Source organism: Uloborus diversus, chromosome 6 (genome assembly GCF_026930045.1).
Source record: "Uloborus diversus isolate 005 chromosome 6, Udiv.v.3.1, whole genome shotgun sequence".
In the NCBI taxonomy this organism is placed as follows: domain Eukaryota; kingdom Metazoa; phylum Arthropoda; class Arachnida; order Araneae; family Uloboridae; genus Uloborus; species Uloborus diversus.
The window spans coordinates 4,050,525-4,068,022 of NC_072736.1; the positions used below are offsets into that span (position 1 = coordinate 4,050,525).

Genomic DNA, 17,498 nt, shown 5'->3' on the forward strand with positions numbered 1-17,498 from the left:
ATGCCTCAGTTGCCAAATCGATTAACTCCACTTTTTGAAAAAATTCTCATTTCTGCTTTAATAGTGCTGTATCAATGCCTAGGTTGTGAATTTATGTTAACGTTTTGGTTCAGTACATTTCTGATCCTGCAATGGCAGAAAATGTTACGCAAGGGCCCATTCACTCCTATGGATAACACTATCTTCTTCATCACTTTTCTCGACTTTTTGTTTAATCGGTTTGGCTAGTGATCATCCATATATCAAAACAGGAATTGTAGGGTGGGTTATGGACCCCAGCCCCCTACACCCAGGTTTCTAAACTAGGGTGTAAAAGTAAGGTGTCATTGGTTTCAGCTTTTTTGTTTTAGTTGTCAAAAAGTTCAGTTCAGAATTAATTTAAAAATAATTCTAGTAGATTAAGCAGTTTTTTACACTATGTATAAATCTATTTTGCATAATCATATCAGGGGTGCCCCCCCCCCCCCACACCTCCAAGAACTAGGGCGCACGCTTTCTTAATATTGCAAAAATCTACCTACCCAAAACGAGAAAAATACCTCCCCCCCCAGGGGCCACTTGAACAAGAGAAACCTAATAAAAAGAAAAAAGGTCAACTGGACATAAAATTATAATCGGCGAATTAATTATTTTATAAATAGATTGCTATCAAAAAGAACGACTAAAAGTTAAATTGTGACTGTCAGCTAGAATTTTTGTTGCAAAATATGACTAATAACCATTTATTTTGATGCATGGTTTCGTTAAAATGACCAAAAATTAGATTTTAGTGGTTCAGGGTTTCAGTTTCGATTATTACTGTAGGCAAAAGCTCGGAACCCCACATTTATGACCAAGGGTCGAATCGAAGGCTAATTGCCTCCATCTTGTGACTTTCACAAAATTCTATATTATAAAAGCAGACACTTCACAAAATTTCATCACAACATGCAGATATGAAAAACAATACAGTGTGTAGACAATTCATAATCAGGCATACCTTTTGCTCTCAATCATTTATCTGTGATGTGAACTTTTTTCATAAATTTATCCTCATTTTGAAGATAATCAATGCTTAAAACATCATGGGCATGCACAAAAATTTTGGGGTCCATCACAAATGACTTTTACGAGCCCCCTCCATATTGTTTGCCCCTTTGTCTCTACATATATTTCACCACTCATTTAAAAAATCACCACCAACAGGTGTCCCCGCTCACCCCCCACTCCACTGTGCACGCCCCTGCTTAAAATTGCTATTAACTAACAATTATGAGGCCTCAGTCAGTGTTTCTTTCAGACCTTTTGCTCCGGGGGGGAGGGGGGGGGCACTTTAAGAGTTCGGATAAGTCAGGGGGATATTTAAAGAGTGGGACATGCACCCCTGGCTCCCCCCCCCCCCCCAGAAATAAATTCAAAATTACCTACTCTGAATAATTTTACAACTTTGAATTGTAAAGTTATCTTAATGTTTGGCTTGGCCACCCCTCCTCAAATAAATCCCTGTATGCGTCCGCGGGTGTTGCGATATAAGTTAAAAAAAACACCCCTGGTTCATTATATCCTTCCCATAAAAATGTAACAGATCAGAAAACTGGCAGTACTGCAATATTATGAAGAAAAAAAAACTTTTTATTGAGAAAAAAAAAAGAAATGAACACATTTCTTGTTCATTAAAATATACGCGAAATCACTCTAAGCAAGAAAAATATTACCAAGTTTTATATTGACTGTCCTCCATCACCCTGCAAATGCATAAGCCCCAAAGAAGAATACAGTAAAAGACCGTTATAAGGCTGACCTGTATAACGCAATTCTCCATAAACCGCACAACTTTTCAGAAGTAAACAATATGTTTTGAAGCTTAAAAAATCCCTCTGTTTTGCTTTGCAAACATAAAAATTGTTAGGCAAAGTAAATTTTAAAAGTTTTTCATCTTTCCATCTTCACTCAAAGCTTTTAGATGAAAATTAGTACTCACAGTAAACAAAAAATACCAGATGCTCTTGAAAATGCAGCTGTTATGCTAACAATGAAGCTGCAGAAGTGCAGGATAATGCACTTTCTTTTGATTGTGAAACATTTATTTGTGAATAACTAATTATAATATTGGTACTTTAATATTCATTGCAGATAATACTCATTCTGAAGTGCTAATATCTAGATATATTTTGAATGTTAGTTTCAAAATTTGTAAAATGATCTATATAAACGCAAAATCCTGTATAACGCAAAAGCTGTGCTCCCAAGGTGTGCGTTATAACAGTCTTCTACTGTATTACTAAATTTGTGACATACGTCACAGTTATTGTAATTATGACTTTGTTATCTCGAAAACTTTATCTCGATTTTTTTTTAACCATCCCTTCGGTTTCGTGATATGCAGAGTATACTGTATTTAAATTTTAACACATTTAGTTGTGAATTCTGGCATTTAGATTGAAAATATAGTCTGTAATAGTGTATTGCTTTTTAGCAATTGATTACATTGTGGATTAGCTTTAAAAATATGAAAAGGAAAAATATTTTGGACCAATGTTTTTCTTTTATTTACTTTTTGAGAAAAACGTAAAACGTGGGAAATACCACAAATAACCAACTTGCAATCCGGGTTAAATGGGGGGGGGGGCAGTTTCATAAAAGTGAGTTTTTTCATTTTTGTTTCATCTTGTAGTTAAACATTTCAAAAATATGTTCCCAAAATTTAAAGTCGTTTCAAGCAAAATTCTCAAAGTAATTAAGTATTCGGTCTCCGCTCCTTCAAACTGTAGCTCCGACAGCTGCAGACGCTCAGAATGTCGGTGCTGCTTGCTTGGGGTTAGTATAATCCACTATAATATTAAAATCTGTTTGCGTCCGTCTGTCTGTCTGTCTGAATATCGATCTTCTCGAGAACCGCTGCGAATCGGGAGTCAAACGACATACCGATCAATTCGACAATTTCCAAAGAAAACAATAGGACCAATCTCGTAATTGAGCGACTTTAATTAGCGGAGATATTAATTAAAACATTAATTAACATAACGTTATTCAGGAATTTTTATTTCCTTCCTGTTGCCATTTTGCATATGGGTGAGCAAGTAAAATTCTAATAATTGTTTTAAAAGAGATCTTTTTGGCTGCTGTCCAAATCTTAAAACGACGTTTCCATCTAGAATTTCATTTTAAATTAGTTGAAAATTGGTTGCTCTATTCGGACATAGCCTTTATTTTATCGTCTGTCCTTTTTTTTTTACATTCAATGTTATTAATTCTTTTCAGCATATGAAAGTTGTTTCTTTAGTTATATTTATTAATTGTAGTGTAAGTTTATCATTTACCGGCCTCATATTTTGGTACATTTAGGATGTGCGACTAATTATGGTTATTTTGTTGGACTTTTTCCCGTCACATGGGTGAGTTTTCGAATTGTAATAACTCTTTTTTTCCTTCCTGTTACTGTTTTTGAAATACAGTTTGTATCGTTAAAAGAACATGTTAAATTAAGATTGTTTGTATTTCCTTAAGTGAAACAGAGTTGAACAAAAAAGATTGTTTTTAAGGATTTTAACTAAAGCTTAGTTTGAATCTGATGACTTGGTATTAAATTTATGCTTAGTGCTATTTATTAGGTCTTGGTGCTTTAGTTTCACGTAATCAACCAAAAAGTAAGTGTCATTTTATATAAAAAGCTGATTGTAATTGTACATAAATATTTCAGATATAGTCTATCAGAGATTTAATTCAGTTTAAAGTGAGCACAGATTATAGTTGATAATGCATATAATTTCATCTTTTGTGCAAATTGAAAATACTCATAACTTGTATCATTGATAACTATGATTAACGTTAAAGAGATTTTTGACAAAAATATGCTCTACTGGTGTTTTGCAAACCATGCATTACGCTTATATTTACTCCTTAGCGCTTTAGAAACTGATGTCAGAGTAATACAAAAACATCAATTGGACATCTCTTTCATTTTTTAAGTAGCCCGTGCAACCCCGGGCACGCAGCTAGTATAATATAAATAATGAAAAAAGAAGAGGCTGAGGAAATCAAAGCTGCTACAGGGACTGTCCTCTATGGAGCTGGAATTGATGCTTTTTAGCTTCTAAAACTTAAAATGTGTTTTTCTCAAAACCACTTTTTTAAAGTGGGTGTTCACTCCTATTTTAAAACCAAGTGACTGATTCATTTCAAATTTTGTACACACATTTATAAAAAACCTCCCCCCTGTGTTGAGTTTAAGTTTTTTTTTTTTTTTTTGTTCTTTTTGATGCGTTTTTTACTAACAAAATAGCGGAATTTTTCGTGATAAACAGTTCAAATGGCCACCAAAAGTTTTAAAATCAAACGGAAAAAGGATCTGAGAATGTAGGGGAGAGGATTAATTAATACTTTGACTAAATTCGAATAGAATTTGATTTTAGATAAACGTCAGCTGAGATGCAGTGAACTTAGCAAATCATCTTTCTCCAAAGGTACTCTGGGAAGAGCTCTATCACCAGTTTGTCTTGGATATTTTTGATAAAAAAATAATAGAATATTCTTAAAACCATACACAATAATGCACAAAAGGTTTTAATAAATTTAATCAAACCATTTTCTTAAAAAACATTTGTAAAAAAAGTGAATTTTTTTGACGCTGAACCCCTTCCGCCTAACATTATAAGTACTGAACAGAAAAACTGGGATCTGATGAAAAAAACGTAAGATAAGGTAAAATTGGTTTGAGGAGACACAAAATAGGGGTTTTCTCTGTGTTAATTCTAGACCTGAGGACCAGCTTTAACCCTTTAAACGCCGCTCTATGTTCCAAGCGTAAAATATTGAATTGTTTCATAAAAATAGGACTCTTAGGCATCCCTCTACGCAATGCAAGAAGAAATTTTTGGAATTTTTTTTAAATATAATATTTTGCGCATGTTTCCGTTTGGGAACATTGGCGTGTTACGTTAAGTTTTTTGCTAAGGCTTTTAATTGATTATGCTTTACGCTTGCTATAGTTTCAGTTTTGTATTTATGCACAAATGCTTGATATACATGATACTATTGTCACATTCATTTCAATTTCAAATGTTAAATATTTCAAAATGTATGAAAATAGAAAAAAAAAAATCAATACTTATTTATAAGTAAATTTATTCAAAATCTGACATCAATTACATGAAATCCAAGAGTCGGAGTCAGTCATTTTTTTCTGTGTCTAAATTTCCCCAAAGCTACAGAGTCTAGAACCGGAGTAGGGAGTCGGAGTCCCACTAATTTTCGGGCACAGGAATCGGAGTCGACTGCTCAAAATTCTAGGAGTTGGAGTCTGTAGTTGGTCAACAGCAGCTTTTTCCAGCAAAATTTGTTTGAAGTAAATTTGCCTTTTAGTTCGAGATATGGATTGACTTTTAGTTTCCGTGTAGGTGCTAATGTTAAGGGAATTTAAATTGTTAAAAATTGAACAGAAGATTGTTCAAATCAAAAAGATGTTTTCTATGCATGGGGTTCTTCTTCAAAAGCTTTTTTCTACAGAATTTGTCTGAAGCAAATTCACCTGTAAGTTTGAGATTTATATTTGCCTTGAATTTCCCCTTAGGCGCTAATGTTAAGTTTTTTTTTTTGAACTGTTCAAAATCGAACGAAAAATTGTTCAGATCAAAAAATGAAATATGCGAATCATGTGTCCTTGCCGAGATTTTTGGAACAAAAAAAATGTTTGAATTGGACTATTCACTCGAGGTATTTGAGGGGACAGATGGACCGACAGACACATTTTCCCCATCTCAATGCCCTACTTTCCAATTTCAATTTTCAAAATTTATTTAGTTATTGAATTTATTTTTGACTTTTTTAAGCCATATTTTTAAGATGCATTAGCCTTCTTTCCTGCTTTTTTTCTTCTTTATCTGACTTTTACTGGGAAAGTAGGCCAAAAAGTAAAATAATTGATTGGGGACCGAATCTCGGGAAAGTCTCATGTGACCAGGAGGGGAATTTATTGCTATAACAGTTTGAAGCCTGAGCAGGGTACTAGAGAAGAGCTGTTAACATCTTCATTTCTACATACAAAATGATTTTTCGATATCACTCCCACCCTAAAACTGGAGACGGAGGGGAGGGGGCGAAAAGGGGAACAGTGAAAGGTCGAAATGTCACCCACTTGCTTTTAGATTCATCAATAGAAGTTGTTTTCAATTCTGAGGATTTCACTAATCACAGTTTTGTACTGTTTGATATTTTAAACCTCGACTTTCCTCGAATTTGTGCATGCATCAGGTCGCTTCTGATTTTATCAAAATAGGGGAGATATTGATAAGAGAGATAATGAATGTGAGGGGATTTATTTATTAATTTTTTGTTTTGTTTCGTTTTCTTTTCAGTTTTATTCATTTATTAGAGGTATTGGTTTGAGTTGAGGCTTTTTTTTTAAAAAGTTAATGCTGCCATGATGCGTTTTCTTAATCAAGCTTTCAACCCCTTTTTAAAATAGAACAGTTCAGCGGTGCTAATCAGTCGGTGCTAATCAGTCGCAGCTTTCGAGGTCGGACAGTATAGCGGATTACATCAATGTTCCTGTTCGGGAGTTTGTTCTCTTATAGAATCTACATTTTTGTTAAAAATAATTATTGGTCATGTTTGATTGTCAAAAAGATCCTATTTATTGTTACTCTAGAATATCAAAACAGTTAAGCATTAAAAGAAAAAGTAAATAAATAAAAAAGAAATAATCTGCCTCCATAAAAATCCAGTAAAAAAGCACCTTTTTGCAAATTTTTGTAGAAAATAGTAATTGCAAATTAAAACTAGTTTTTCTTTCAAAAATTCCGGTCTATTTTTGGCAATAAATAGATTTTTTACAATTTTTTAAAGTTGATGTTCCCATTTGGGAACATTGATGCTTAAAAGGTTGTAACAATTTTCAGAGTTTTGAAGCAATATTAAATCCAACATTGTACCTGTAAGAATTATATGCTCCACGCGGTTACATTGTGTAACACTTGACAGGGATCCCAAGATTAATAACTTGGGATCTCCATAATTGCATATTGGGGCTTTCCGCGATTGCCTACTGCGCAGCTGCATGAGAGCGCCTGGGTCATATGGCCATAGACAGTCGTGAAGGTATGACTGGAAAAAAACCTCCTGACCGAATAGCGGGATAACTTTATGGCATATCTCTTGAGCACTATTCGGGAAAAAGGGCAACTTGGCTGCCCATCATGTATATTGTGAGTAGAAAAATAAATTAGTTTGTGTGTGTTGTGAACATGGTCTCTTCAATTCTCTCCCTCTCCAAAATTTGATTTATGGAAAATGTGACAAAGAAGAAGGGGCGAAAATCCTCTTCAGTACCCTCTCTTTGTTGCTCATTATTTAAACAACCCTTTTTTTCTTTGCAGTCTCTAAAGGTCTCTTTGGGGGCTGCCACAAGAGGAGGACTTTAGAAGAAATGGCGCAGAAAGATTGCCTACAGTGAAGAGGATGGATGGGCGCAGGGCAATATGGGTGAGCCTGCCACTCCTGCTGTGGCATTTTGGAGTGGTGATGGGATGTGGCAAACTCATGCCCTTTGGAAGTGAGTACCTATATAACTCGACTGTTTTCTGATAAAACGTCACAATAGGGAAGTTTTCGATTTTTCAATTTTATTTTTATATGATAGAGTAACATGTATGAACATCATGGGTGAAAAAATTTTAGCGATACGATAAGTAGTTTTTTTTAAATTAATTTTTAAAGTTCAAGCTCTTGTGACGTCAAATGGCATTGGAAGTGACGTCATGCGCTCTTCCGATAGGGGAGAAGCCGAAGGTCACGCATTCGACTTCGAAGACGAAACGTAAAAGGCTTATCTCCTCGCATTTAACTCCTCGCGTTTCTGGAACATTAAACCTCTCATCCTCTCAGAAATATTCGAATATCATCATTGATCTTACATGAGGAAGATTGTTTAGATTGTGCTTTAACGAATCCGGTCTCCATAGTGTGTTCAAAAGGATTATTGAATTTCTAAAAAATAAAAATATCAGTGCGCTCAAAATGTCCCTAGCGAAAACAAGGGGACTTCGGCGTTAGGCTGCCCATTCGCGCCCTGTGACGTAGGCTCGTGACGTTTCAGAAGAGCTCACTTTTGCGCGTGGATTTTTAAAAATTCATTAAAAATCAACCACGGTGTTTTAAATTCGGCGATGGTGAATTTTTTAGTTTTGAGGGTCAATTAACAATATCCAATAGCCAAAATATGAACATTTAATAGGTTGCAACTTCCCTATTCTTGAAGCAAGATCTTTCTTATAGTATTTTATATTCAATTTTTGTTTCCTTGGAACAAATCACTCACAAACCTGAAATCTTTTCTCCTAGATATGACCCATGACCATGATCTGGAAGTGGGCTCCAATCTGACCGTGCAGTGCCATCTATTTAAGGACGAAATCGAGCTCAACCACACGAAATATGCGGTCGGTGCGGAAAACCTGCTCCTGAAGTTTGAGAACTCCTATCTGGATGCTGTTAGGATCGTGGACAATCTCACGGTGGAGTATTTTGTGCCGAATGCCACCTTGAACGACAGCGGCCTCTACAAATGCTACCTGGATATTCCGGAAATGAGCGCCAACCTCCTGGTCTGCCTGTCCAATATCGCTGTAGGATGTAAGTTGTGGTTCATGTGTGCGGTAGTTGAATAAATATTGTTTCAGATGTGTGCAGAGCAGTGTTTCTCAAACTTTTTTCACCTTGGACCTGCAAGAGCTTTTTAAGAAATTTTGCAGACCAGGGTTGTTTTTTTTTTCTCTTTTCTTTCTACATTCCTCCCTTTTTTTTTTTTCACAAAAAGAACCCCTTGCATTTGCAAACCGTTGAAAACATGTGAATTTTGTTTGCAAACAACTGAGGTTTTCTTTTTCTATTTTTACTAAACATAGTAATACAGTGGACGCCAGTTAATTGAATCAGCCGCTTTATTTAATCAAATTGTCGCTTTATTGAATCAGCCTCTTTATGGAATTAAAACTGTTTAGAACAAACATTTAAGCGGTGGCCACTGTAATAATAATAAATGAATTAATAATTATATAAATAAAACTTGGTGTTGAGCACATAAAAGATGCAGTATAAAGTTATTTTTTTCGTATGGTGTTTTTTTATTCTTTTCTTTTTTTGAGCAAGGAACATTTTTTTTCTGCAGACCAGTGCGGGACCAACGAACCACAGGTTGAGAATTGCTGATCTATAGGAATGTAAATTTGATAGGAAACATTCATTGTCTGCATCAGTTGCAAACTTTTTTTTCTAATTTGAAATACTTACCTAGTTTAGAAATATTTTAACGAAAATGAAATATTTGAAGTAAAAATGTGCTTCATAATTCTTTTTATTCCAGATCCACCTTTGGACGTGACATCTTTTTCCTGCATAAGCGACGACTTCCGCAACCTGACTTGTTCCTGGGAAAAGCCATTCAATCCCGTGAACACGGACTATACTCTCAACGACCTTCTACGTGGTCTAATGTAAGTAATATCATTGTCATTTTATTCGTAAGGTCGCTTACCCCTGCTGTAGAGAAACAACATAGTGATTTAGAAAAGTAGTTAAGAAATTTATAGTTGTGTATATGAGACAGTGAGAAGTAAAGCAAGGAACTGATGTGATATACCCCACCCTTGGCGACTTTTTCCTGTTGGCGCCAAGAAATCCTCGCCAAGACAAGTGTCGCCGACACGATTATACGCTTCAAAAATGTAAGACAACATATGTCATACATCGTTCTTAGCGATGCTTTTTTAGCGCCAACAGGGAAAAATCAGATAAAAAATATGATCAAAGCACTTCAGAACACAATATATATAAAAACAACATAAAACCACAACAAAAAAACATCATAAATATACCCTTCAAAAATACCAGAAACTAGAAAGTTTTTGTACACAAAGAACAATTACTAGAAAGTAGTTAAAATGCTTAAATTGACAAATTACTATAACAGCTCTCCAATGAAATATGTACCAATAGAAATAAAAGCTACTTTCCAACATGCATTTCATCGAACAAAAACTTTTCTCATAAATAAGAACTTGCCTTTTTATGGTATAAATCCTCACACTCAGTCTAAAACAATACATCATATGACAATGGCACGTTACAGATACACACCACGTTGGAGTTAACTTTTAATTAACGTTCAAGTTGGGCATTTTCTAATGTTTTTACTTCAAAACACAACTACTGAATTTAAACTAACACAAAATAAGCTTTCTTGTAAGGTATATTGCACGAAACAACAAGTATCTCTCCTGCGTGAAACCGAGTAAAACTTTCCAAGTAAACAAGTTTGAACAGATCTAAGATTGCCTTTGGGTTACCAAACACAGGTTAGGGCCAACGCAAGTTGCCAAACACAGGTTGCCAGGGATGCCATGCTTAAAAAATTATCGCCTCATTGTCGAGAAAAATATTTCAATTTTGTGCAAAAATCGGATGTTGCCAAATGGGGGGTGGGAGGGTATATCACACCTGTACCTAAAGCAATGTAAGTGCCGAAATTAAAAATTTTGAGATAACCAGTACAAATGGAAGTTGAACCTCTCCTCTATTTTGTGGTAGGAGATAGTACTAGTAGCTCTGGTATGTACTGGCGTACTGCATGATTCAGAAACACTTTTTAATGAAAGCCTACCTAAGACTGAACTTTGAATGTGTTTTACTCATAACTTGCAAACGTCCACTTAAATCCATTTGCTTCTCACTGCGTCATATGCAGGGTTGCAAAGTCAGAGTCAGACTGTTTTGGGGGTATAAAAGTTTCGAGTCAGAGGTTTAAAATTCCGAGAGTCGGAGTCTGGCAATTTCCCTCAAAGTCCGCAACTCTGCTAATGCTTGCAGTGCCGGAGTCTGACTGGTTTTGGGTTAAAGGAGTCAGAGTAGAAGGATCTAAAATTCCCGGAGTCAAAGTTGGTCAGTGTCTCTCCGACTCCACAGCCCTGCTCATATGTATGTGTCAAATAAATTGACATCAACTACTGGTCTTCCCCTGTGTCTTATATGTTAGTCTTGTTTTATTTTCTCACTGATTCTCATTCAGTTCCCAAATCTCACAAGTTGCTTATTTTCTAGCCTTCGCAAATGTCCCGAGGTGTTGAATAAGACCAGCTGCCAGTATCGCAAGGACACTGCACCTCCGTACCTGCTGAGTCCCACAAAACTGCACTTTCGTCTGGACGGAAATAATTCCTTGGGTAAGAACTACCAGACAATCCAAGTTGATCACTACAAAATTGGTGAGTAATCGGGGATGTTTTTCTCTTCCCCATTCTTTGTTTTTCATTTGTTTTATGTAGCTAAACAACTTTTTCTTTGAACAAATTTGATAGAGATGAATAGCTTAGTGTCCTACGTATATGTAAATAATATTTCATACCATGCAGATGCATTAAATGATGTACTTCATAGCAGCATATCCCATCCTGGTTTCTAGAAGAAATCTAGTTTTCATTGCACAATTTTTTTCTAATGTAAAAAATAAAGCTATTGATTATTTTTAATTAGGGCTAACATAGTCCTTTACTTTTAACAGCATGTGATTTACATATTAGGTCTGCCAAAAAGTTCTGTGAAATTTTTGATTCAAGGTATCTGTTAACCATGAAAGACTGAAATTGAGGAATTTATAATGTTACCTTGAAAGACTGAAATTGAAGAATGTATATGTTACCATGAAAGACTGAAATTTGAAATTGAGGAAGGTATATGTTATTGTGAAAGATTGAAATCGAAGAATGTGTATTTTTACTGTGAAAGACTGAAATTGAGGAATGTGTATGTTACTGCGAAAGATTGAAATTGAGGAATGTGTATATTATAGTGTAAAAGACTGAAATTGAGGAATGTGTATATTACTGTAAAAGACTGAAATTGTGGAATGTGTAATGTGTTACCAGGGGTCTGTCCAGGATTTTTCCCAGGGTCCGTTTTTTGTGAAAAATCAAATAATTTTGTGAAGAATCAATTAATTTTGTGAAAAATCAAATAATTTTGCAAAAAAAAAAATTTTTTTTTGAACGAAAGTTTAGAATCTTGAGATGGTGGAAACTGCATCATTGACACTTAAAGTTGAGTGTTTTCCCTCCTTTCTGTTGACAATATCATTTGAGTGTTTTTCCAGTATTTGGGGAGGGGGGGAGGCATCGTTCACTGGGAGATGGGCACCCCTCAAGTATCAATATTTATCTACCATTCTACATCATGTTAAATTATGCTAGAAATGTTATTTGTATAGTATTTAAAATAACTGTAGGAAAAAAAAATCAGTCAGGGGTTCAGCATTTAACTTTTTAACCTAAGACACTGTTTAAGAGCACAGAGTTTCGTTTGAAACTTATGAATTCCGTGATTTTTACAAAAATAAAAAAATATTTTATTTGTTTATCTCTTAACTAAGCGTAATAAACATCGAAAATTTGAAAAATCAGATTCTCATAGCGGATGCAAAAAGATTGCAATCCTCAAAGTGTTCCCATCAAAAGTATAAAAACGGCTTGTAAAATAAATATTTTTGATAAAATTATTCTAGAATTACATTTTAGAGTCCTATGATAAACATATCATTAATATCTGGACACAGTTGAAGAAAAAAAAATAATAATAATAATAAATAAATAAATAAATAATAAACCATCGATTCAGCATTTTAAGTATTGACTCATGAAAGAAAATAAAATTCCGCTTTAAAAACTTGAAATAAGCTTTGTTACAGAAATAAAGAGCCTTTTCATTTATTTGCATCCTAATAAAGCGAAGGTAGCTTGAAAAAAGAATAAAATATTATTCATATATCGGATGTAAAAAGATTGCGTTTTTCAAAATGTAGGCATCTATAGAAAAAAAAACGGTAAATAAAAGAGTTTATTTAAAGTTAATTATCCTTTTTAGCACCGAAAAACCAAACCCATATAACTTTCAACATTGCACCGTGGCGATTAGTTTGAATTTGGTAACCCTATCTGAAGCGATCACATCCTCCCCCCCCCACTATCCTTTGCAGTTCTAAGTTCATTTCGCTGTATATTATTGATTATTAAATCATGAGTGGGGAGAAAAGTGCTTACTACGCCTATTCAGAGAATGTTGACCCCTTTTCAAAGAAGTTTACAACAACACCGCTGCATAAAACAAACAAGCAAAATTATAAACCAGACTGACTTTCAGCTGTTAATTTCTTTCAAAGAAACCAACAACAGGCATTATATTTATTTGGCCGAAGTAATTATTTATGGCTTGCAGGAGCATTACAAGAGTGCCGATTTTTTTTTTCTTTTGCAAAATTAGCTGATTTTGTATAAGTTGATTCCTCTAATTTAACTTCAAAACAGGTTCCAAACATTATCGTTTTTATACAGGAAATATGCTGTATTATTTTAATTTGAAATTTGCCCTTTCAATAAACAATTTGTGAAAGATCCGTTTTTGTTTATCAGAATTGTGAAGGGTCCGTTTTGGTTGATCAGGATTTTGTGAAAGGTCCGTTTTGGTTGATTGAATTTTTGTGAAAGGTCCGTTTTGGTTGATCGAATTTTTGTGAAGGGTCCGTTAACGGACTCAAATTTGCTCTGGCCAGAGCCCTGGTTACTGCGAAAGATTGAAGTTGAGGAATGTGTATATTACTGTGAAAGACTGAAATTGAGGAATGTGAATTCCTCAATTCTTTCTTTACTGTGGAAGACTGAAATTGAAGTTCGGATTTTCTACCTCTTTGTACACCGACGGAACTTTCCGGTAGACCTAAAGTATCAACCATTTGTCATTACAGCTGTTGCTTATGCTCATTTATGCAGGTTTTTTGTTAAAGGATTCAAATTTTCAGGAAAGATTAAAATGGAAAGTTTCTTGTTTTGTTATTTTAACCCTGCTATAAAAAGAGATTTTTTTTTTTTTTTTTTTTTTGCGTTCATGATCTTTTAGTGTAAGCATTGATTCAAAGAAAAATTATTTTTAGAAATATTAGTGCATAGTCATTAGGGGGTTCTCCGGAACTTGTTACATTTTCAAAAGGGTAATAGCAATAAAGTTGGGAAAGATTGCTTTAAACTTTATCGATCAATACTATGTAAGGTATTCCTGTACGTGTAATTCATAATTTCTTAACACTAGAACGACTGACATTTTCTATATACCTAGAAAGACTGAAGAGGACTACAATACTATGACAATACTATGTACTGACAATACTATGTAAGGTATTCCTGTACGTGTAATTCATAATTTCTTAACACTAGAACGACTGACATTTTCTATATACCTAGAAAGACTGAAGAGACCAGTGTGGCCCCTACCCATTTTTGGAGTGAATTCTTTTAAAAATTCTTCCTGAGGGAGTCCACCTGCCTGATACACCTTCTTTCATGACCTAAATAAAACTTAGTACTGAATTATTTTTAGTTTTTCTCTCTATACTGGGCAAAAGGTTGAATTAGTTTTCCTTTCTAAGAGCAATGGCCACCGTTACGATGGTAAGCAGTCGGTACTGTTTATAGCATTTGGATATCCAATCGGCTGCATAAAGAGGAAGTTACAGGTTAAACTAGAGTGAATGGCATTTTTTTATGCTACAAAAATTAGGAGAAAGGAAAGAAATAAATTTTTTAATTGTCAAAATGCTTAGGGGCCACTGTGGCCCCTCCCGTCTTTCTAGGTATAAGGATCAATATTAACAGTACTATGAGGCGAATGATTAAATGATTAAACAAGCATTCAAATAGTGTCATACAATGAAAAGTCAGAAAATTCCATTAAGTTCCGTTAGATATTATTCGAGTTATTAAACAACAAACTATGCGAGGGGCCACACAGGCCTCTCCGTCTTTCTAGTGTTAAAGTGGTAATGTTAAGTTCATTAAAATTTATTTCACAAACCCAACATCACTCCTGCTGGAGTGTATGGGGAATTGTTTCCAAAACAGCACTGACTTTTCATCCACCAAGATGTCCTTTATCTGAATATTGACTTTCATTTTGCAGTGAAACCCGGCATGCCTCGGATCCTACCGATTTTCAACGCAACAGCAAGGAGCATCCTCCTTAAATGGAGGCCCTCAAAGAACTTGGACTATGAGTCCTTTCCCCCGGGACTAATGTACAGTGTACAGTATTATCCTGCTCTATATCCAGGCAACATTCAGGTGAGTCCTTATAGCGTACTGTTGGAGCTTGCTGTTCATTAAATGAAATATTGGTACAATTTGTTTCGTGAATTATTTTATGAATATTATTTGTGTTATGTGGTGAAAGAGATTCAGTACATGTGTCCATTGTGACACTTTTAGCTTAATCCTAACCCGTTTATCTTCAGACCTTTTCCTAACGTCCCCAAAGTTTGCCCAAAATTTAGTTTTGGAAAAAATTGGGAGCAAACCCAACCAGACCCTTTTCCTTAACTAAAAATTGCCTAAAATTGCAATTTTTTACGTAAATTCAGTAGCAATTTTCTACAAGTGTGGGCCTTGCCTTCACCCCTCTTCTTTTTTTCTTTTGTAAGTATAGAAATTAATTATGTCTTTTATGTCTTTTTTCTTTAATTAAATTTTTAGTTTTAATTTTAAACACCCTTGACGATGTATTAACTGTTGCAAAACGAAAGGGCCGTAAATTGAGGAACCACCCCAGGCGGCGAACACTGTAGCTACGCCATTGGGTTCTTCTTGCTCCCGACCAAGGGCGCCCATATAGGCGGGCAAGGAGGGACTCGAGCCCCCCCCCCCCTTAGAAAATATAACTTCTTTGCTTTTAGCACTTTTTTCTTTGCGAAAATGTAAAAACATTTGTTCTCCAGCCATTAATGAATAAGTATTAGAAAATGTCAAATTTTAATGATTCTAATCTGTACTGAAATCTGTTTCCATGGGAAAAATATCCTGCTAAACCATGGTTAAAATATCTGAGCCCCCCATACATTTTTGCATATGGGCGCCCATGCTCCCGACGGCAGTTTGTTCGAATTTTACTCAAAATACTGTTTGTGAACCTGTTTATGTCACTGGGGGAAACCTTTTTCTGAAGCACCATGCTTGGGTTTTGATACTATGAGATATGCATTAAAGTATTCCTTGTGACATTGTTTTAAAAATACAAATGTGACAACGAGCAACAGGCTTTGGACCTAGCTAGGCTGGGCCTAATCAATTTATTAGTTTCCATTGAAGATCAATAGTCCTCTTCAAGCTATCTTCCCCTTTGCTCTTTACAGCCTCTTCCAGTAAGCTGTTCCAAGTGCCCACAACCCTTCTGAAGTAATATTTTTTCCTCATTTCCAGATTAGCCTGAGATTTGATTAGCTTAAAACAATGACCCCTCATCCTGCTTTCTGTGTAAAAATTTAACTCATCAAAATCTTTTATTTTAATAAATTTAAGCTACTGAAGCATGTCCTCTCTGACTCTCCTTGGACTCTCCAGGCTATGCATAATAAACTTTTTAAGTCTGGTATCATGCCTTAATCAGCAAGTCCCCTTACTAGCTGGGTTGCCCTCCTTTGAAACCTTTCTGCTAAAGAAATATCTTTCTTGAGATAAGGAGACCAAATTCATTCAGATATCACTCAAAACACTAAATGTTCAATAAATCTGGGAACATATCCCTTTATTTAAAGAATTTTGGATAAAAAAAGAAGCAACCATGTAAAATTTTTGCAAAAATTGTCCCTCATTATATCTACAACTTTCTTACATGAGTTTTAATTTCATTTGAAGTATTGATTTAACTTTAATCCTTGTGTTTCATGTTTCAATTAATTGCGTAATTAATTTAATAAACTTGCTTATAGTTGTACTTTGAGAGGAATTATAGCCTTTACTCCTACCTACTCAGAGATTTTCAAATAGACAGGTTGAAATATATTTCTGATTGTAATTTCTTTTTCTTTTATTTTATAGTGAAATGAATATTTGTAAAAAATATTACCGTGATTGAAATAAAATGAATTGAATTGAATAGTAAAAAAAAAATCCATCTTTTCTCCAATATAGCAATGAAAAATTATATTATATTGCAGCACAATCATCTGCTGAATTTTTTTCTTTGAATGTTGGGTATAATGTGGAAATGGTATTTGAGTATTATTTCACAATGGGGTCGTTTCCAAAATTTTAAAAGTATTTTTTTTGAAAGAGCATGTTTAAAAACTAGAATCTGACCATTTTTTAAATAATTTCTTTAAGTTTAATATTTAAAAAAAAAATGCTTTAATCGGTGCTTTTTCATCGTTTAACGCTTCTGCCGATAACATCACAAATGATGAAATGCCATTCAGTGTTGCCATTCACGGTCCAAAATATTTTCGCATCTTTACTCACGTGTATTGGCAACGATATGGTTGATAGCAAGCGTAGAGCGCAATATTTAATTCTCTTCTTGATTATCGTAACGTGGAATCGCGGTAGAAAGATGCGGCAAAGTGCATCATTTGTGACGTCATAAAGACTACGCCTTGTTTAAAAAATCGGACATTTAAAAAAAATAATTAAAAAATAACTGTTGGGAAAATGAAAGTA

General features: G+C 34.6%; 1 protein-coding gene across 1 annotated transcript in view; it reads left to right on the forward strand.

Annotated features, from left to right (window-relative positions):
- Nucleotides 1-7,402: 7,402 nt before the first annotated feature.
- The window catches only part of LOC129223978 (uncharacterized), a 51,373-nt gene continuing 41,277 nt past the window's right edge, over nt 7,403-17,498 (forward strand). Inside the window, exons 1-5 of the mRNA XM_054858369.1 lie at nt 7,403-7,528; nt 8,317-8,607; nt 9,338-9,467; nt 11,071-11,234; nt 14,971-15,131. Of these exons, the coding sequence (XP_054714344.1) occupies nt 7,435-7,528; nt 8,317-8,607; nt 9,338-9,467; nt 11,071-11,234; nt 14,971-15,131 (840 nt within the window). The 5' untranslated portion in view covers nt 7,403-7,434. The remainder of the gene's footprint in view (nt 7,529-8,316; nt 8,608-9,337; nt 9,468-11,070; nt 11,235-14,970; nt 15,132-17,498) is intronic.